General features: G+C 47.2%; 2 protein-coding genes across 5 annotated transcripts in view; one reads left to right on the top strand and one right to left on the bottom strand.

The window, feature by feature from the left end:
* Window positions 1-17,962, top strand: part of TTC19 (tetratricopeptide repeat domain 19) — a 46,694-nt gene extending 28,732 nt beyond the window's left edge. The window contains exon 11 of the mRNA XM_068531643.1: window positions 17,942-17,962. The gene's annotated coding sequence lies outside the window, so the exon portion shown is untranslated. The remainder of the gene's footprint in view (window positions 1-17,941) is intronic.
* Window positions 1-20,857, bottom strand: part of NCOR1 (nuclear receptor corepressor 1) — a 144,787-nt gene that overhangs the window by 1,177 nt on the left and 122,753 nt on the right. For 2 of the 4 annotated variants that reach the window (XM_068531636.1, XM_068531638.1), the window contains 13 exons: window positions 19,259-19,468; window positions 18,677-18,826; window positions 18,227-18,334; window positions 15,835-16,000; window positions 15,064-15,554; window positions 12,500-12,628; window positions 11,978-12,138; window positions 11,589-11,812; window positions 8,919-9,065; window positions 7,165-7,307; window positions 3,262-3,315; window positions 2,597-2,818; window positions 58-237 (listed from right to left, as the gene is read on the bottom strand). In XM_068531636.1, the coding sequence (XP_068387737.1) occupies window positions 58-237; window positions 2,597-2,818; window positions 3,262-3,315; window positions 7,165-7,307; window positions 8,919-9,065; window positions 11,589-11,812; window positions 11,978-12,138; window positions 12,500-12,628; window positions 15,064-15,554; window positions 15,835-16,000; window positions 18,227-18,334; window positions 18,677-18,826; window positions 19,259-19,468 (2,385 nt within the window). The remainder of the gene's footprint in view (window positions 1-57; window positions 238-2,596; window positions 2,819-3,261; window positions 3,316-7,164; window positions 7,308-8,918; window positions 9,066-11,588; window positions 11,813-11,977; window positions 12,139-12,499; window positions 12,629-15,063; window positions 15,555-15,834; window positions 16,001-18,226; window positions 18,335-18,676; window positions 18,827-19,258; window positions 19,469-20,857) is intronic. The other 2 variants (XM_068531639.1, XM_068531637.1) reach the window with 2 other exon arrangements.

The raw sequence follows: 20,857 nt of genomic DNA, 5'->3' as shown, positions 1-20,857 counted from the left end.
GCCGCGCTAACCGAGGCCCTGACGTCGGCTGCTTTCAGACTCCCAGCAGCTCCTCACCTGTCGAGGAGGGCCTGTCCTCCCAGGCCCAGCCTGGCGTCTGCCTGTGGTAATCCCCTTCTGAGTGCACAGAGGAGGCCGAGGAGGGCCGTTCAGCTCCCAAGTAGCCCTGCCCCGGGATAGGAGATTTCGATTTTCTGCTGTTTGACTTGCTGATCAGCTTTGGTTTGCAAACTCCTCCTAAAAGTGAAATAAATTATTACTGCTGATATTTAGTAATTATGTTCTCAACTTTAAAATCTACCAAAATGCTGATGATTATCTAATGCTAAGTGAAGGAAGCAAAATGGTAGCATGAAGAATCCAAATCCTAGTGCCTAATGAAGTAAAAAAGTAATTATTTAAAAGAAAGCCAGCATTTACTTATAGCAGCTAAAGTCAAAAAGGGGTATGTCCTCATGCCATAAACTCAGAAACATGTAATGAAGGAACTAGCATTTCTGGAACATCATTTCTTTCTTGGCCTTGGAGCACAGAAACTGCTTAAGGAAATGAAAGCTGCCTGACAAACATCTTAAATCCTCACTTTTTCTCCTCCCCCACCAGTTTACAGAGGAAGAAAACTGTAGAACAGAAGCCCCTTCAGGGCACTACTGGACCTCAGCAGAGCCTGACAAGTCAAGGTGGCCCTTTCTGCTTCTCCAGGCTGTACAGCTGATGAACTCAGCAGAAGTTCGCAGGAGTGGGAAGCCCCAAGTGGGCTCCAGAACAAAACGTTAAAAAGATCTCAGAGGAGATGAGAGTCCAGGTCACCAGCACTTGTCTTCCTCAGCCCGAGCAGAACAGTTTCGCCCTGCCCCCAGTCCTCCGAGGCATAGAAAAAAGGGAACAGGAAGCAACTTTGACCCCTCCAACTATCTGGAAAAAGAAGAAATGCAAATCCTTGATGATAAGGAAGAGAATATAATAAAGAAATGGGCGGGGGCGGGGGCAGGGAAGGTGATTCAAACACTGGAGAAAACTTCAGAATACATGAGGCCAGTTTAAGAAAGCAGCTCAAAGAATAGATAACCAAAATGAAAGGGGCGAAAGGGCTTAGGAAACAAAAGACAGACAGCAAGGGTCAGAATAGACACGAGGGAAAGGGAATTATTAGTGCAAAGGAAAAATCTGAGAGACTCGCAGTAAAAGCAACAGAAAAAGATCAAGATGACTAAAACAATTAGAAGGTTAACAGATACAGAGGACAAAGACTATCCGGCAAAAAGGTAACTGTTTCTGAAATGGAGGGCCCCAAAAAGAAGGAGAAAATAACTAAGAGGAACATAGGATAGAACGTTTCCCTGAGTGCAGAAACCAACCTGAAGGGGCAAACGCCCTCCTGTGATCAGGAGATCTGATACAGGATGGGGAACACTAACACACGCATGATAACATTTATCGAAATCGAGGGAAAAAAAGGATTCTTTGGGCAGAGAGTCACCACCAAAAAAAGGTGGGGGCGCGGGAGACATGTGGTCTTATTTTTTATACAACAGTGAATGCCAGAAAAAAACCTAACAGTGTCTACGGGATGTTTTGAGAAAAGTACGTGCTGCGTATTACGACCTGCCAAACCGCCGTCTCAAACATAAAGGCAGCAAGAAGACACTGCCGCGCATGCACCTCAGGATACAGCAGCCTTTTGGAGAAAACGGTGTGAAAACTTTCCCAGAAAGAAACACCATAATAGAAAGATTATGTAACCAGGATAACTGTAATTGTGTAAGTCACCAATACTACAACCTTAAAACACACACACTTAAAATCAGTAAAAATCGGAAGGTTAGAGCAGAGATGGGAGACAGTGGCTCATCTTTTAGAGCAGGAAGTAAATTCATATTGTCCTAAAATCAACATATATATGTAAAAATAAATAACTAAAACCCCTAATCTCGTTTTCTTAACCTTAGTGAGATCGTTTGTTTGACCATAACAGGAAAATAAACTAAACTTGAAATGTTGCTGACCTTCAGGTAGTTTTTAAGGTATAAAAGATATTCTCAAAAGATTAAGAAGAAAGGTTATATATACATATATAAAGAGTAGAGTCCTGGTTTTTGTGTGCTTGCTTTTACTAGGATGCATAAATTTATCTCATTCCAATAAGCTGTCCTTTTATGTAAACAACAACACTAGCTTTCTAGACGATGTGATCTGGTTTTTTTCTCTTACTCTTTTCTGTGGCTTAAAATTCTTTTATACTGAGCCTGTCATTTTTATTACAATAGTAAGTTACTTTGATTCAAAAGCAGAATATGAAATTGCACTTGTATTACAATTACAGTGTATGTATACAGATAAGGACTAGATGCAAGCAAAAATAAACACTGATATGCTGGAGGGTAACTTTCTGGGTAAAAATTTTCATCCTTTTAAATTTCATATTACTAACATGTCTGAGCAGGTTAAAAAAAAGACTTGGTTTAAGTAACTGAAACCTTCAGAGGTGACTCTTGAGCACATAAGTGAAATCTCTTAGTGATCCGTTAGAACTTGGGGTATGAATTGGCTTTTTCTTGGGAAAGGCGGCAGAAGAGCACGGAAATGAGCCCTTTACCTGAATGAGGTGACGGGTCCCCTTCCTCTCTCCGGGCCTCACCGCTGGTCACCACCGAGGTGCCGGCGCCACCAGGCACCCCCCCCAGGGGCTGGGGCATGGCGACCCCGTGGTCCTCCACTTTGTCTTCAAAGCTCCCCATGAGCGCCTTCCGGATGATGTCCTCCAGCCCGAGGTTGCTGGCAGGGTCAGCAAAGGAATGACCTCGGGAGCTCACGGAGCCTGCAAAAGACGAGCACGACGCGTCCGCCTGATTCCGAGGGCAGGTCGGGAGACAGGAGCCCCCCCCCAGGACACGCAGCACCTGGCAAGGTGCCTACAACGCAGAGCCCACACGGAGGCCGGCTAAGTCCAACGAGCGTAACTCACAGGCAATGTGTTTTTCTTTGTTAAATCAGGCACCCACTTGTGTGAGAGTTACGCGACGGCGGCTTTCTTCGCTTTTCAGCTAATAGTTTTGATTCTCTTTCTTCATTTATCTTTTCAACAAGTACTTACTGAATCTCAACTCATTACTTAACGCCGTTGACTCCCTCCCTCCCTGACTAAATGATGAGCTTTCCTGGAGCAGTTTCCTGTATGCAGTCGGTATTCAATACCTATTTGCTGGACTGACCGCTACTGTACCAGTTTCCTATTGGCAAACAATGTCTTTTGAACCTTACCTGAGGTGGTGACTGCGGGCAGGTTAAAGATCTCAGTTCCTGGCTGAGCAGCTGCTGTATTTAAACAAACATTCAAGTTAACTGAGATGTGACAATCACATACATCGAAAGAGATAAAGTCTCAAAAAAAAAAAATCCTGCAATAAAACTAACCATTTTATTTTCCATGATCTCAACTTTATTTTTCACCCATTAAGTGAAGATAAAGTGAAAGAATTTTTTTTTTTTTTTTTTTTTTTTAAGAAATCAGAACAGGAGTACAATATAGCCCAGGAAGGAAAGGAACTTTTGCAGTGCTGGAGAAACACACAGAGGGAAAAGCTGCCCTCAGAACAGGAACCCAGGCTCGCCGGGGAAGAGACGGTGACTCTTAAGAAGACCCTGCGAATATCCGAGTTTGAGATTAGATCCGGGGGAAAGACGCCCCGTGAACGGCATGAACACGACTGCGTGTGTCCCTGCTGTGGTTACCTGGAAACTATTTTTTTGATCCCAGGATGAGAGAAAGATTCTGCCTGTTGGTTCTGTTCATTCCTGCTAACTGTGCACTTTGTCATTTGCTCAGTTTGAATGACAGCAGCTGGGACAACCTGGGAGCTACTTGTAAAGCACTGTGCCAGAAATAGAAGGAATCTGGGAACATAAACGGTGTTTTCATCACGTCTTCCAGCTCGATGCTGAGACTTTTAAAGACACAGGATGTAGGATGTCAGTCGGTGGCTGTAAACGCGCGGTGTCCCAGGGAAGAATGTGCGGTTTTGGGCAAGACCCCAGAAGGGGGCCCGTCCGTGCAGGTGGGGAGCGCGTGGGAGCCCAGACGCTGACTCCTGGGATCAGGGAGCACTGCCCGGGCGGGAGGAGGAAGCTCCGGGAAGACTGCACGGCAGGGACCACGCGGCCCAGGCTCCTCCCTTACAGGTCAGGGAGTGGCAGATGAACTGAACTTGAAACGGCACAGGGTGGAAGGGCCAGCCTGGTAATTACCACAAAACCTGGGGAATAGGACTCACTCATTTCACAAATACTTACTGAGCGATTATTTGGCTGAGCAATAAAATCACCTTCATATTGATCAAAAATGGTCATATGAAGACAATTTCGTATTGTTCAACCAACGATAACACTAAGATACTGGACTTAAAATACACCCCTTCCTTCACCTGTGGAGCTCACAGGTCAGCGGGGTACTTTCTGAGGCCATCAGGTCAGAATCACCTGGGGAGCTTAGTAAAGTGCCGGTTTCTGAGATTCCTGCAGCCCTGCAGGCACCTGTTTTAACAAGCCCTCCAGGTGACTGTGATGGGTAGTGAAGGTTGAGGGCCCCTGGTGTAAGACAGATGGGCAGACTTAACGAGAGGACATGGTAATTACTCAGAAATGAGGGAAACGCAGACAGGCACTCAGGAGCTGTTGAGGCTGACATGACAGTAGGAGGAAGTAGCATCGGGGTGAAGACCACGGACAGGACCCGGGGGGAGCGATTTGTGGAGCCTCGGGAGGGAACCGTGGAGGAGGAGGGGGAGGAACAGAGGTCTGTGTGTGGAGAGCTAGCGTGGGAAGTCATTTTAGACATTTAAGGAGCCAGTAAGACATTCAAGAAGCAATGAGGGCAGCAAAGATCTGTAAGTAGAGCTTAGCACAAAAAGCTGAACTCCAGATACAAGTTTGGGAGTTTTCAGCACACAGTGCAAACCGCTAGAGTGGATGAAATGACTCAGAATACACTGCAAGGGGAGAAACTGAAAAACCAGCATCCAAGGGCCAGGCAAAGCAAGACCCAGCTTCTAAGGAGACACAAGAAATGGTCAAAGAAGTGGAGGAAAAAACAGGAGAAAGCAGTACCTGAAAGCCAAGAGAAGAAAGTATTTCTGGAAGAGGGAAGTGGGTCACTAATGTCAACAGCGGCAGAGAGATCGGATAAAGTACGTTTTAAAGCATTAAGTTTTTTGCAGAGTAAAGGCACTGATGTCCTCGGTGGGAGCCCTGAGGTGAAGTGAAGCTGTCTTGGTTGGCCAGGGCTTGGATTTCTCAGTTCTACTTCCTGGTGAGAACCCAACGTGCCTGGGGTCCCACAAGCCCACTGGTTCCTTAGTACAACCCCTTAATTGTCCCTTTCCACAATCAGAAATCCCAAACTAAAGCAAATTTTGTTAGTACTTGCCTTACGACCTTAATAAAATTTATCTTCTGTTAAAGTTAGATACTTGTTTCATTACACATTTTCACAGAGTAGAGACCACCTGTCATTCTAAAAGCACCCAACAGAGCACCCCACTCGATAAATGATTATTGAATGAATGAATGACCGAGCTGCTGCCTAAGGACAATGGAAAACATTAGAAGAGAGAAGAAAACTATAAAGTAGGCTTCTTCAATTCATACATGGCATTTTCCTACCAAGAAGAATTTCTTCCCGAAGAAGAAGAAAGAAAGAATATCTGTAAGCCTGAGGGCAACTCTGGTCAGCCTTCTGAAGTATTTCTTTTAGACGGTTTGTTGCCATTTAAAAAGTGAATCTAGTCATCAAGAGCTAGAGTAACTACGCAAACAACAAGTGACACTGCGCTCCTCTTTTTTCTCTGGGACGTTTGGCCTTTATTAATCACACAGTGTCGCAGATCCAAACACACCTCCACCTGGCAGTTTACAGCAGGCAGCCCAGAAATAAAACAGATTGTAGGAGGCCTGGATTCTACAGGGCATCCCACACAGCTTCTGCATCGCTGGACACACGTGAGGAAAGGACCACGAGTAAGCCTGGGTGATGGCACGAGTGCTGAAAACAGCGGGCACGTGCATATCCACCCTAAGGAAAGGCTTGGATGCCCCAGAGCTCTATCCCAGTGGACGTTTACCAGCGGCCTGGGTGAGGATGCCGAGTGCAGAACTACTGGAAGCATGGACTCCGGAGCTGGAATTCCTGAGTCTGAACCACAGCCCAAGTCACTAGTTATGTAACCTGCAACAGTTACGAAACCCGAGTCTCAGCTTCCTCGTCTACAAAGCGGAGGTGAGTCCAGCACGTGGTGTGTAGGGTTTGTTATGAAGATGACAGGAGTCTATATACGTTCCCGCTTAGAACGGTGCCTGGAGCCCAGCAGTGCTGCACGTGGAGCTGCGGCGGCTGCCGCTCCTCATGCTGGCACCGTCCTAGCTGGCGGGTTTAGCAGATTCGCACGCCACCCACAAAGACACCGGCAGCGCAGAAAAGGAGCCAGCACAGAGGGCCTCGTCCCATGCTCGGCGCGGGGCACACAGAAGGACAGCAAGGGGAGGCTCAAGGGCAGCTCATCTCAGGAGGCCTGCTATCTGTACCGACATTAAGTGCATTGGAACTTAACAGCACATAGGTTGTCAAAAAACCCTAATACGACCCCAGACCCCCTTAAAATGATGAATGTGGTGTGGGTCCTACCACACTACTCAGAACCTACTGAAAGGCTAAGCCGAATAAAGCGTTTTTCGTGAAGAACACTTGGGACGGCAGGAGTGCTCAGAACCAGGCCACCTGATGGACAACCACTGAATCTGGGGTGCGTGTAAAGAAAAGACTGGAAGGGCACGACCTGTCTGCAGACAGCTGAGACGGCCCGCACGGAGGAAACTCAGACCAGGGCAGAAAACACTGGAGGGCTAATCCCGCCCCACATGAGAAACAAACGTCCTAGACCCGGCACTTGTTCCAAGAGAAAATGGAGGGCTGCGGAAAGAGGCAAGTGCCTGCTCCCTAACAGGAAATCCTCTTCGTGCCCACAGACATTTGGGAAGGAGCTTCAGGATCCGCTGTGCTTGGACAGATGCCTGTAAGAGCCTTCGAACTCAAGGATTACACAAGAGGCAACACTGGAGATACCATTATGAATGCATATTTTATTGGGGGTTCATGAAAGAAATCCCACTTACCCATATCAGAGTCACCTCCACCAGAGGAGTTCAACTTACGAAAGATCTCCTGCTTCTTTGATTTAACCATGGGTGAGGTGTTTTCCAGCTTGGTGAAGAATGAAGGCAAGTAGCTTATACTCCCTGGTGATCGGGAATCATTCCTGTCACGGACAGTTACGTGTGTTACCATCGTGCACTCCTACCCCGCCCGTGCTCGTACCAGTCCCAGAGTCCCTCCCCGTCTGTCTGTGCTGACAGCCTAAGGACAGTGTGTGACCAAAAGCCAGTGAGGACATCACATCTGAGGACCCAAAGATGACATCAGAAAATGAGGACCGGAATAGAGATAATCTAGAACCAAGATTCCTAACAAAGAGTGAATGGACATCAATGGGAACGCTCGTCATGATTCTGTCTGCCCAACAGCACAGGCACTGATGTATTTAGGGTTACTATGTAAGCTGGGAACTATTTTACTAGCAGAATTACTTTGAAGTACAATAAAGTTGTAACTACTAGCACACCTGCCTATAAAATGTGAGCAAGCACTCACACCTAAGCAACAATTAGACTTGAACAGAATAGCTACAATGTAGAAAAAAATTACCTATTTATTAGAATCTTTTCAAGCCTGCAACCAGATGAGCTGAGTTTCACATAAAGACTTCCGTTCATATTTCATCGGCAGCTTCCTATACTAACACATTTAGAAAAACAAGTTTCCTCTACCAGTGCAGGACTACCCAGGATCTAACTAGTGCCAGAGACAGTAACAGAGAACATATGGAAAGGTGCTGATAATTTAATCTGGTCCATCACTCAAACATGAGAACACCTACTGTATCCAAGGAAGACAAAGAGAAATGACTAAGACGTGGTCTCTGTCCTCAGAAAACTCACAAGCTTAGGGGAAAACATGTAAACGTATAATTAAATTTAACATCATTCCCTTTCCAAAAATGGATTTCGTCCTCATTTCCTTGAAAGGTACGAACCTCTATTTGGTTGCCTATTAGTATATACAATAAGTAAATAACTATGACACATTGTTAAGAAATGCACCAACGGTTTGGAGTGAGACAGACCTTGGTCTAAAGCTGGACACCCTCTCACTTTATTTGATCACCAGCAAATCAGAGCATCAGGGGAGGGTGTTCCACACCAAGAAAACAGCACGAGTTCAGATGAGGGAAGTCAGGGCACAGGGAGGGAAGCGTGAGGGCGGAGTGGCAAGCGGGGTGAGGAGCGTGCACCTGGCCACAGAGAAGTTCAGTGCCACGCTCGTGACCGAGTAAGTGCTGAGTCCACCTGAGCTCTAGACAGATCGCTGGTGGAAGTGGACCAGGCAGGGGCCAAGTCAAAGGCGTCTAAACCAAATGGGAATAAGAATCTAATAATTCCTAGGGTTGGGTTAGGGTCAGAAACTGCGAAGAGAACACACGGCAAGCAGCCCAGCCCAGGGGCTCACTGTGACCCCCCCCTTCCACTCACAGCCCAGACGCCGGGTGCCTGGCAAGCACTCAAGTGGGGTTCAGCGACCACACAGACAGAAAGCTTTTAAAAATAAGATCTAGGACGACTTAACTTCAAGAAGAATAATGAACAGTTATGTTCTATGACCTATTTAAATATTACAATTTTTTCATTAAAACCCACTGGCATTAGGTCACTAGGAAAACAGAAACGAAACGATCCTCCTGACACATGACCCGGAAGAGGGAAAACGCGCTGACTTCAGGAAAACGAAAGGCATGCAGCGCGCGCACAGGCACCTCTGCTCCGCGGGCTCGGCTCCGCGCTGGGCCAGGAGCAGCACGCTGTCCTGCTTCTCGTGCACGACCGGAACCTGGGGTGGGGAGATGGGCTCGTAGGGCTCGCTAGAGACGTGACTCCTCTCTGGGGACTTTCCAGGCCTGATACTGGAACATACAAAACATTAGACAGTCTTCCCAGGGCTCACCTGCGGCTTACCCTGAACAGGAACTGGTTACCTCGTTACTTCAGTCATTTCAAGGACCAAAAGTTGGCAATACGTATCAGAAAAAAGTGGCCTCATATACTCACTCTGTACCTAGTTATTTTGAAAAAGTCTGTTACTGTTGCTTCGTCCAGGCATACGGAGTCGCATGACAGACGGTGCCGGGGACGGGCCGCAGCCCGAGCTCTGTGGGGAGGTCACTGCCCAGCACCGGACCCCTCCTGCCCCTGGCCAGCTACTCCGCTGAGCCCTCCAGGGTCTTGTTGCTGATTTCGAGCCACGACCTACCAGGTTACTTCCCCATTAAGTTAAAAGACAAAGGATTTGAGCGCCACACTGTCACCTGCAATTTAATGTTCTTCCTCTGGACACCATGTTGTAAGGATGGTGTGAGATAAACACTCTTTGGGCCCAAAAAAGTTTTTGGCTTAGTGACTGTGCATATTAAAAGCCATCTGTGACCTTTAATATCTGCTTTTATTACTATTATAGATAAGTATAATTATATATATGTATTATTTGTCATTTCTTTCCCCGATCTCACCCCATCCAATTCTTAGAGGTGGCCATTTTTGACCATTTTTCTTTTAGTTCTTTGGTGGTCACCTCTAAATCATCTAAATAATCAATCTTATACCTTTCTTGATGTATCAGAACTTGAAACAGTATCTATCAGTTTCCTTCCATGAAAGATGAAGAGCTTGACTACCTTCTCTATGTCGATGCCCATTTTATTTTAATCTGTAGTTTGTCTACTTTAACTGTACACGTAGCATACTCAGCCATTTTTATGTGATTTACAGCATTTGCATTCTGTTCTAAAACTCTAGAAAAACTCCTCTGTGTTTTGCTCATAGATTGAAAGATCAGTTAATGGTGTTTTACAACACTATGGATTTTGTAAACATTTTAAACTGTAAAACCAGGTAATCCGACTAAAACCAATGAAAGAAATGTAACGTTCCTCATTCAAATGTACAGGTGTAGTGATGCAGAAATTACAAGTGAAAAAGTCAAAAGGATTCTTATCAAAAATGCCATCAACTGCTCAAAATCTACGTAGTACTTCGTATCAAGAATGTACCATGGGGCTTCCCTGGTGGCGCAGCGGTTGAGAATCTGCCTGCCAATGCAGGGGACACGGGTTCGAGCCCTGGTCTGGGAAGATCCCACATGCCGCGGAGCAACTAAGCGCGTGAGCCACAACTACTGAGCCTGCGCGTCTGGAGCCTGTGCTCCGCAACGAGAGAGGCCGCGACAGTGAAAGGCCCGCGCACCGCGATGAAGAGTGGCCCCCGCTTGCCGCAACTAGAGAAAGCCCTCGCACAGAAACGAAGACCCAACACAGCCAAAAATAAATAAATAAATAAATAAAAATAAAAAATAAAAAAAGAATGTACCATGAATGACTCTGCTATACCTTTCTGTTCTTCTTTGATAACAAGTTCTCTTGTTTTTTTTGTTTTTTTGTTAAAAGAGAATGGGTTTTCATCTTATCCTTAAGATCAACCAGCTTCTTGAAATGACTACGTCATTTGAGATTTGTTTCAAAACAACCCGGTCTGAGGGTAGGGCAAGTGGGGATAAAATGAAACAAACTGGTCCTGTGCTGACGATCTTAAAAGGTGGGCGATGGATGCACGGTGGCATCTTACACTGTCCTCTCTACTTCTGTGTGTTCAAAAAGTCCCACAATAAAGTTGTTGTTTTTTCCCAAATGAGCACATTCAGCTTCTTAAACACGTTATTCTTCCTCCCTATGTTCTCTGCTAACTTGGGGGGTGTCAGAAGGCAGACTGGAGAACCACCTCTGCTGCAAACTGCATTGTGGCTTCCGCTGCTCTGGGTCGTCTACCCTGCTGTGTGTCTTCCAGATCTTTGCAGAATCTTTGACCTGCTGACACCCCAGTCTTGTCCTCAGCATTTTTATGAACTTCATGAAAGTTCATGCTGCTCTACATCAACTCACATGCCCCAACACTTAGTCTACTACCTTGAACGAACAGCCCTGCGTCCATTTTAAACTTCCAAATGCAGAGCACTGGGGGAGAAGACATGCTCTTTACCAAGTAGCCCTGCATATAAACGTGTTTCCTCTCGTGGTGCCTCTCTTGGCCTCACTTTCATTATTTAATGTCAGCTTCCTAAACATCTGAACATTCTTAGGATTCTGAAGAACCAGGCAAAGTGTCCTGACATTACCACCAAACCACACATTCTTCCTAACTGTCTTTGCAAACCCACAGAGTAGAGCAATCAACTTGTGAATACATAATAAAAAGGTATAGGACCAAACTGCCCAGTAGACATTCCAAGAATATATACAGAGGAAAAGCCTTCATTTACACTTTCCAGGGGATGAAGGTAAAATAACTTTAGGTATAAGAAATGAATCTCCTAACTTGGAGATACAAACTGCTTTACTGTTGGGAAATTTACATATGGCTTAAAATAAAGACCATACCTTCCCCTGGATTTGTCCACAAGATTTTCTGGAGAGACCCTTGAACCTGGTCTTTGATGGTGAAGAGACTGAGACTGGGATTCTGGGCTGTAACGGTTTGATGTTTTAGTCCTCACGGGTGTAGACACCAAAGCAGACGGCGAATTTTGGAATGTAGAAGTGGGAGGCTGCTGGGGAGGCTGTGAGGGAACTTGATTTCTAGCAAAATCTTGCGTGATGATTTGCTGTGCGTGAGAGAAGAAGGAATTAGTTAGAGCCATTGAGTACTTTCAAAAAAGCGTAGCGTAAAAAATCTAGACAACTTTATTGTGATTCTACGTGGAATGTGCCTCCTACATGATCTTTCTTTAAAAAAAAAACAAAACTAGTAAGAAGAGTGAGAAACTTACACAGATGTGATCAGCAAGTGTGATGAGTCGGTGTGTCCTGGGCACCTGCCCCACCCCCTCGGCCTGTGAAGACGGGGGCGGCGGCGGCGGCTGCGGGGAGGGCGACTCCGGCTGCGGCCGATAGTGGTGCAGCGGTCCTTCGTACTGCCTGCAGGCTTCGTCTAACGGGGACAGACAGATGTCTTACTCCAGGGAGGCCCGCCTTTCACTCATGAGCAAAGATTAAACATAACGCAGAGAAACACATGGAAGGGAATTCATATCTTAATTTTGAAGAAAAAATATTTATTCACCGAGAGAAATCAGAAGACTAGCAAACAAAACTAATAGCAACTATTATCATTAAAATATACACAAAAAAGTCATCAATAATGGCTTAAAAACCGTTTTCCATTAGAGCAGTTTTAAAAGTTTTACATGCTTCTAGACTCATACAAGATTACTCTCAAACAAAACGAGCTATTTCTTAACGTGCTCTGGACAGGCAAGGAGAAGGAAGCGTGAAAACACGCAAAGACCCACTTTCTGCCTGGCTCGCCTTCACGACCTCCGGCTGGTAGGCCTGCAGCCTCTCGGGGGGCGGCGCGGGGGAGCTGGCAGGGCTTATCACCTCAATGGCATCGCCAGGTGTTTCATACCGGTGAGAAGATACTTGAAGAAAAGAAAAGAATCTATTTTAAAACTAATCCTATGAAAAGTCTCGGAAGTCCAAGCTCTTCAAACCTATTTGCAAATTTTCGGTTTTTACTCTGAGAAATGTTCAATGGCACCTCAGGTCAATGGGAAAAAAAAAAACAAACAAAAAAACGAGGTCAATGCACGGCGTCAAAGGTCAGTAGGCGCTTCCTCAGACTCCTAATCCTGGCAGGGTACGGAGTTTCCTGAAAGTCTGTGGGGCTCTAAGACCTTTAGGTGAGGCAGAACAGAAACAGAGCTTGACGTTCTCCTGGGGGCTGGAAAAGAAAATCACCAGGAAACTCATCAGAAGGGATTAAACCCACGAGAGAGCAGATGTCAACAGTCCACTGTTGCCAGTCGTTTCCATTCTGTGGGGCAGTCAGCTCTTGTTTACCAGGACGACTTTAAAGCTGTAGGTTAAGTAACATCACATCATGATTTTCTCAAATCACTGAGTACTGCTGACAAAAATTACTCCCATTTTTTAGCACCACGTTACACTGTGAAGATGAACAGAAATGGTAGGGAATGTCTGCAGGGAAGCAAAGTCACTCCGCTGGGTTAGCAGAAAGGGAGGATGCACACGCCAGGGAAGGGCCCTTCTACGATGCGGTTCCCAAGGAAACTGAGCGTCTACGCTCAGTGGGGGTCCAGGTCCTTTTCTCAGTCCTGCCATGGCCTGAGAGCCGAGAACGGGGGCGCTGGGGGGCTGTGACCTCCTGCTCAGGAACCGTCTGACTCGCGAGTGCTGTGTGCACCTTTGAGTGCACTGAAGCACCTGAGGAAACAGTCAGAGGCCCAAAGGGTGTAGGACCCTGGCCAGACCAGCAAGCGTGGCCAGGCGATGATGGGTCCTGGATGCAAGCAGAAGGTGGGAATGAACGCTGCTCCTAGACCACCACCCACTCCTCCAACCTCATCTCAACAGCCCTCTCCTGCCCCCCCCACCAGGCCACGGAAGCTGCAGTAACCTGGGTCTAGTACACTCAGGACAGAATCCTGGTAACTGGGGTGGAAATTGTCTTTGGAGAACTAAAATAAGTCACTGTATTCAAAGTAATTGATACTGCTTTGCAGTGGGTATTCATCACTGTTCATGTGCCAGCTCCCTCCTAATCTGCTCCCCACACCCAACGCACAGTCACGGGAGGCCTGGCACCATTCTGGGAGCACATTGCTCTTGACGCCTGAAGCGGGGGCGGGGGGGCTCTGGGGAGGAGACACTGGAGGGCGCGCTGGTACCTGTGAAGAGCCTGTGGGCTCACGCAAGGAACTGACTCAGTGGCGAAAAGATAAACACTCACAAAAGCAGCCAGACTCTCTGCTCTCAGACGTTCTGCGACGCAAACTGAAAAGAAGTGTTGTCGGGTGATGAGCGAGCATTCGATAGGCCCCAGGTCGGGTCACCAGATGTGTGCGGGTGACTTCCCTCCAAAAGGCCTAGTCACAGAACTAGGGACCTTCCAAATTTTCTGCATGGATAATACCTATTGGGCTGATCTTCACAGTCCAGGCTAAAGGATGCCTTTCATTTACACAGCAGGCTACCAAGCTGCCCCCCACTTGTCTCCAAGAACCTCAGCAATGGGGTATGTACCCAAATAGGTTACGACTAGGCATGGAACTAACTAAACTAAACAGAACGATGCATCGCATGCTGGTGCACAGGGACCACAGGTCATTGTCTCCAACGCTACTCAGTTCATTACTGGAAATGAGAGGTTACTACGTATGGTTAAATTACTTCAGTATTAATGGATACTCGTTTAAATACTGGCCTGTTCCTTCAGGAATTCTATATAGAATTTAGGCTATAGTTAAAAATAAATTTAAAGTAACTCTTCTAGCATTTTACTGTAGATTTGTGAATTCTTACACTTTGTTAGATATCAAAGTGACTAACCAGACTCGGTCAAAATCCAACTTGCAAGAAATGCCAATTACCAATAATAATAATTACCAACAAGGTGGTCTCGCTTTTTAAAAAACCTGTATCCTAGAAAAAGAATACTAGAGGCTTTGGGGTATCGGCCTAAGTACTGAACCACATCCTAGGAAACGTTTCTTGAGGAATGAGGCCTCGGTAGCGCTGCGCTTGATGACACATCCATCACCTTCCAGAACCTGAAGATGTTAGCGAGCTCCGCCTCTATCTCCCTTCCAACCTTATCTCCACAAAGGGCATGGCTTCTCATGGAAAACACCTTGACAGGTATACTTAAGACACTCTGATATTTAAAGAGTCATAACAGCAGAAGAGACACTTTGCACCCGTAACCCACAAAACCTTTCCATTACATTTACTACCAAGATTAGAATTTCTTCACACCGTATGGTTCTGCTTTCCCTAAAGAATCAAGTAATTCCGTACTCGGTACCACAGTGCGAGGTCGGGTTGAGATACATACAGCTACCGGAAGAGTCTGAACTCTGGGAGCCACGTTCCCTTGCATCCTTGTCCGAGGCAATTTGCCGGGTGATGATCACGTCTATGAAGTTAGCTGCGGTAATGGTAGTCTTCCCTCGGGTCCTTAGCTCTTCCTCATATCTGGATTTTGGAGGAGGCCCTTTCTCTTTCCCAGCCTCAGAGTAAACTACTGCAGAATGAGGCTGGGGCTTGCCACTCGGCAGGGCTGAAGAAGTGTACAGACACTGACCGGGTCTCTTCTCCGCCTCCAGGCTTTTCTGCTCTAGCTGCTGTTCACTAACTGCTGCTGACCTGCTCCTCAAATTTTCTTCTAACCTGGCAGCTTCATGCTTACTCTCTTTTGTTTTGGACACGTCCATCTGGGGAGCAGACGCTGCGGCGTCCACGAGAGCAGCCAGGGCGTCCGCAGCAGTATTGTAACGGGAGGCCGGCAGGCCCTGGCTGATGGAAGGGCCCCCAGCAGGCAGCGGCCTGAAAATAAAACCAAACCAGAGGTCTGTGAAGGGGAGACGCTCCCGGGGGGAAGGGGGTGGGGGAGGAAGGGAGGGAGGGGAGTGTGTGTGTGTGTGTGTGTGTGTGTGTGTGTGTGTGTGTGGTGGGGCGGGGGGTGGGGGGCACGACGGACGGACTGCAACAAACACAGCGTGCAGCAGGAGGAAACATCACTCTCCTTAAACTATTGCAGTCACAGATTTAAAGGCATGTGCGTGGAAGACGGGGATTTTTGGTCCAAATGTACACAGAGACCTACATGATCCGTAGCTGTGCGCTCGGGTCCAAAGGTGTGATCACACTGGTTCCGTTGGTTCCCTGGAAAACGCTGGGTCTCTGCTGCAGCAGGGTCTCCTGAGCTCTGACTGAAGGAGACGGAGAGCGAACGTAGCCGTGGCTGCTGGGCCGGCCGGGCTGTTCCGAGCCTGCAGGGCAGAGGCACAAAGAAACAAGCCATAAGGAAGAGGCTGGACGGCAGCACTGGCGGATCGTTGCCGTCCTCATATTCCTAAATAGGAGAAAGGACAACAAGGGAAGAAACTTGCTACCCTGCTTTCTGGCCTTTCTAGAAATAAATTCTGTAAGGGTTTTCCAGTAAACATGCAATAAAACCACACTAGTAACTTGAAACAAAATCATCAGCTACCATTTACTGTCATTTCCATCTTGGTGACAAGTTTCTATCTTGAATCCACAGAGAAATAAAAATAACACCAATAATGAAGCACTGATACAAATCAGATAAGTTCGTTTCTCAGATTTTTCCTCAAACTCTGGCATGTTTCTCATTTCCAAAATCAAGTCTGCAACAACTATCTAAGTATCATAATGCAAATAATGCACATCTGCTGCAGCAGGGCCTGAGACTGCCCACCCACCCACCCACAGCTCTGTGGCTCCCTCCGCTTGGCCGAGGCTCTTCCACAGCAAAGCTCCTTCACTCACAGGGTCTCAGGTTCCCCCTCATCACCCTCTCCCCCACCTCCTGGGGTTCTCGGCCTCACCCTGACTTTCCCACTTGAGCCAGCAGCTCTAGCAAACACCCCTGTCTTCACTTCGGAGCAGGCGCCTAGCACAGCCTTCTGAGCAATTTTCTCCCTTCTGACCTCACACTGGTACTGAGTGCCCTACAGGGCACATTCCTAGAAGTGGGGTTACTATTTCCGTTCTTACATCTCTGAAGAAGCTATCCCTATCTACACTGCCACTGACAATGTGTAAGAATCAGTGTTTCTTCACACACCTCAACACAGGATATTTATCAACCTTTCAAATGTCTGATGGAGAAAAATGGTATTTTATTGACTTAAATGTGCATGTTATTCATCAGTGGGATCACAAGCATTTTTAAGATACAGTTCCTAAAAAAATTATGTATAAGTTCTACTTGGCTTTCTTTAATTAAATCAATTCCCGTGGTTTCTATACAATCAACATATAATCAATATTATGGTGCTACCTCATGATTCATTAAAGCATCTCCTATGGTCAGACACTTAGTGATTCTTTAAATTATATACAGACAACAAGTTACATCTAAACGTACTTAGGCTTTGCAACCATTGACTCGTTTGAGGTAAATCCCCAGGAATGGTAAGAGGAAGTCAGAGGTGACTGCTGGCCTCGGCCCCCTCCTCAATCCAGGGGGTCTGTCGGCTGTGGCCACGGGAATGTGACACCCTCTGGTTCTGCACCAACCTCTCAGGCGGGTCTCTGGCCCCCTCTGCCCCCACCCACCTCTAGCAGCCCTCCCAGAAACATCTCGGGACAGACCTGCTCCTCCGTGCACACCTGCCCCCCTGATATCTCGTTCAAGCCAGACTCTCCACTCTCAGTCACCATCTCCGTGCTCTGTCTGTTCTCCTAAGTACTGATCTGAGTATCTGACAACATGGACATGATCAATGGTTTGATTTCACAGAATATAAAAAGACAACTACGCCATGGATAAGAACACACCTTCCAAAGACACGTCAGATTAGCTACGGCCAAAACAATCACTATCACTTTGCTTTCACTAATCCTGCTCTATCTGAAGTGCAGACCAATCTTGTTTCTCACCTCTTCCTCACCCCCCATATCCAGTGATTGTGAAGTCCTTTTGATTGACCTTAACAATATTCATCCAAGCACCTCCTTTCTGGCCATTCCCAGTGTCAACCTATCTCAGGAGATACAGGGACGACACACACGGTCTCACTGTCCTCGTGGCACCAGCCCACACCCGCCTCCCGGGTTCTAACCCATCTCAAGCTGCTCCCGTGCAAATGCCCCTCTGATCACGTCACCTGCCTCCTGCACTGGACCGTAATTCAAACCGTCACACAACCTTCTAACCATGCTGTCCATTCTTCCTTTACCGCCAGCTCAACAACACACCCGTCTTCACTTGTCTCCCGTGAGCCTCCACCTGGGCTACTTTCGGCTTCAATGACCCCCGTGTCCAGTCTTTGCAGACCCAACTGCTGGGGCCAAATGCACACGGCACCGTCATCGTGGAAACTCCACTTCCTCTGCACCACTCCAGCCCACACAGCACCTCCACTTAAGTGCCTTCACCGCCTTCTGCCTGATAACTCTTGGTCGCGAGATCGTGCCGGCGCCCCCTGCTGCACGAGCACGAGGCCCGAGGCCCGAGGCCCCCCGCCCACCTGGCCGCAGGTAGAGGTCCGAGGAGGCTGCGGCGAGGCGCTCCCGCTCCTTCTCCCGCTCCCGCTCTCTTTCAGCGTTTGCCGCAGCAGCGAGGTGTGTCGAGTGTCCTGGAAAACACACAAACCTGCAACTTGAGGACACAACGTCAACGTACAGGTGCGTCAGACAAGTTTTACATTCTCAAGTGACTGAAAGATTTTCAGAAAGTTCCAAAGCTGAGCTGTAGGAAGTGTGTTTTATTAAGAGTCTCAGGTGACTTCGGAGCATAACACAAGCTCCCAAGATCTCTCCCGAGTATCTAGGGACAGACGGCGCAGAGGAACGATAACTAATATTAAATGGAAAACTGCAGACCAAATGTGGGAAAAGGACCCCAAACACCTCCAAGGGCTCTGCTGCCAGCACATGAGCACGTCGCTCACACCAGCAAGGGGTGAGCGCGGACCCACCTGGAGACATGGACGCAGAGTTGTACGGCCGGGGAGGGAAGGTGACCTGTGTTCCAGGAATGTAAGTGATTCTGTCCATTGGGGGAGTGCTTGTTCCCCCTGGATGAGGCACTAAAATTGCTGGGGGCATATTGGTCAGGTCAATGATTCCTGTTCAAAAGAAATACAACAAAATTATGTTTTATTTGTTATTCTAAAGATACAGAACTATACCCGGCTTTTTAATTTTGTTTATCTCTAAAACCCAATGATAATTTGCATACAGTAAGACCATCTCCATCTAGAGAAGGATATGAAGTACTGCAGCCCACACCAGCACCCAAAGACGTGGACAGAGGAAAGAGGGAGGGAGACTGGTGAGACCATGGCTTCAAACCCCGGGCACACTGGTCTGGTTTCAATATCTCAGTACTGCCAAAACAGCCCACCTCGATGGATCACTTTGTTTGCCTTCCTGGGCTAATGGCTATGGAGAGAAGGAGCGGCCTGCTTTCCTTCCTTTCCATCACCCACCCACCAGGCATCTATCAGAGTGCCTAGGAAAGCCTGCGCGCGCACGCTCGAGTCTGCAGAGGCACACACCCCTGGTGGCTGGGTACGGAAGACCCAGCTGCTGCTCCCGGGGCGACAGCCCTCTGGCCACGTCCGGGCGCAGGCCCACTTGCATCTGCTGTGAGGTGATGTAGTCGTTGAGGATCGTCTGCCGCGTGTTCTCCATCGCATAGAGCTGGTACTGACTGGGGTAACCTGGAGTTGGTGACAGCTGTCTCTGGAACAGGTAAGCAGCAGCTGCTGAGGGAGAGAAGAGAGACAGGCATTTAGTTTAGTCTGGGTAGAACTCATTTGCCAAACATCACCCACAGAAAAAATAAGGAAAAAAACCATCTGTTGAGCTATGTGCACAATCAACTTCTAGCTGTCATGGGGCCGGGGGTCAGGGGAATACAGGATTTTGGTGGATTCCTTTTAGACCTTGACATATCAGCAACGTGAATATAAATATTCTAATGTCAGACGTAGTGGAAAGGGGGAAGACAGACTAGACAAAACAAGAGTATTAACCTTTTTACCACTAGAACAGTAGCTAAAAAAAATTCTCCAGTAGTTTCATTTTCAGTATTTGACGTGGAACTTTATTAGATTTTTCACCTGAAGTCTCCAAAAGCTGTGTTTGAAAATAAAATTATTTTTTATGTACCGATCATCTAATACAATTAAATGGAAATATGCATGAAAACACTTCGTAACAGATAGTAACTTTACTTTTCTGGGGCTAAGAATGATTAGTCTACAAGCATTTAATTAGCGTGTCTGTTTAAAGCAGAGATTAGCCAGCAAAGGGCCAGGTGGTCAGCATTTGAGGCTCTGTGGACCATTCCGTCGTACCAACTCAACTCTGCCATTACAGTGTGAGAGCAGCCAGACAAAATATAGACAGACAGGTGTGGCTGTGTCCTAATAAAACTTTATTTGCACCAGCAGGCAGCAGCAGGCTCTGGCCCGAGGCTGTAGTTGTTCTAACCCTAGGTTAGAGCGCGACACAGACGCTAGGAAGCTGGAGGTGTGGTAATGAGCAGACTACACACAAGGACCTTAGTGCTGTACGTCAATTCTATCCCAATAAAACTGGAAGAAATAAAAGAAGGTAATGCCTCTATCCTCAAAACACTGATCATCCAGCTCAAGCTCAAAAATGGCAAGCAGGGCTTCCCTGGTGGCGCAGTGGTTGAGAATCTGCCTGCCAATGCAGGGGACACGGGTTCGAGCCCTGGTCTGGGAAGATCCCACATGCCGCGGAGCAACTGGGCCCGTGAGCCACAATTACTGAGCCTGCGCGTCTGAAGCCTGTGCTCCGCAACAAGAGAGGCCGCGATAGTGAGAGGCCCGCGCACCGCGATGAAGAGTGGCCCCCGCTTGCCACAATTGGAGGAAGCCCTCGCACAGAAACGAAGACCCAACACAGCCATAAATAAATAAATAAAAATAAAACTAAAAAAAAAAAAAAAAAAAAAAATGGCAAGCAAATGAAACTGCTATGAAATAAAGGACTATGATAAACACCAAATGAAAGTATAAACATTTGCTTCTGTCTGAGAGCTTGAAGGAACTATCATATATATATATATGTATGTATGTTCTCCCTAGAAAAACAAACAAGCTTTCGGGAATGTCTGCGTCCCC

Source organism: Eschrichtius robustus, chromosome 20, assembly GCF_028021215.1.
Source record: "Eschrichtius robustus isolate mEscRob2 chromosome 20, mEscRob2.pri, whole genome shotgun sequence".
NCBI classification, from domain to species: domain Eukaryota; kingdom Metazoa; phylum Chordata; class Mammalia; order Artiodactyla; family Eschrichtiidae; genus Eschrichtius; species Eschrichtius robustus.
The sequence above is the reverse complement of the archived record's forward strand: the minus strand, read 5'-3'. Positions and strand labels throughout refer to the sequence as shown.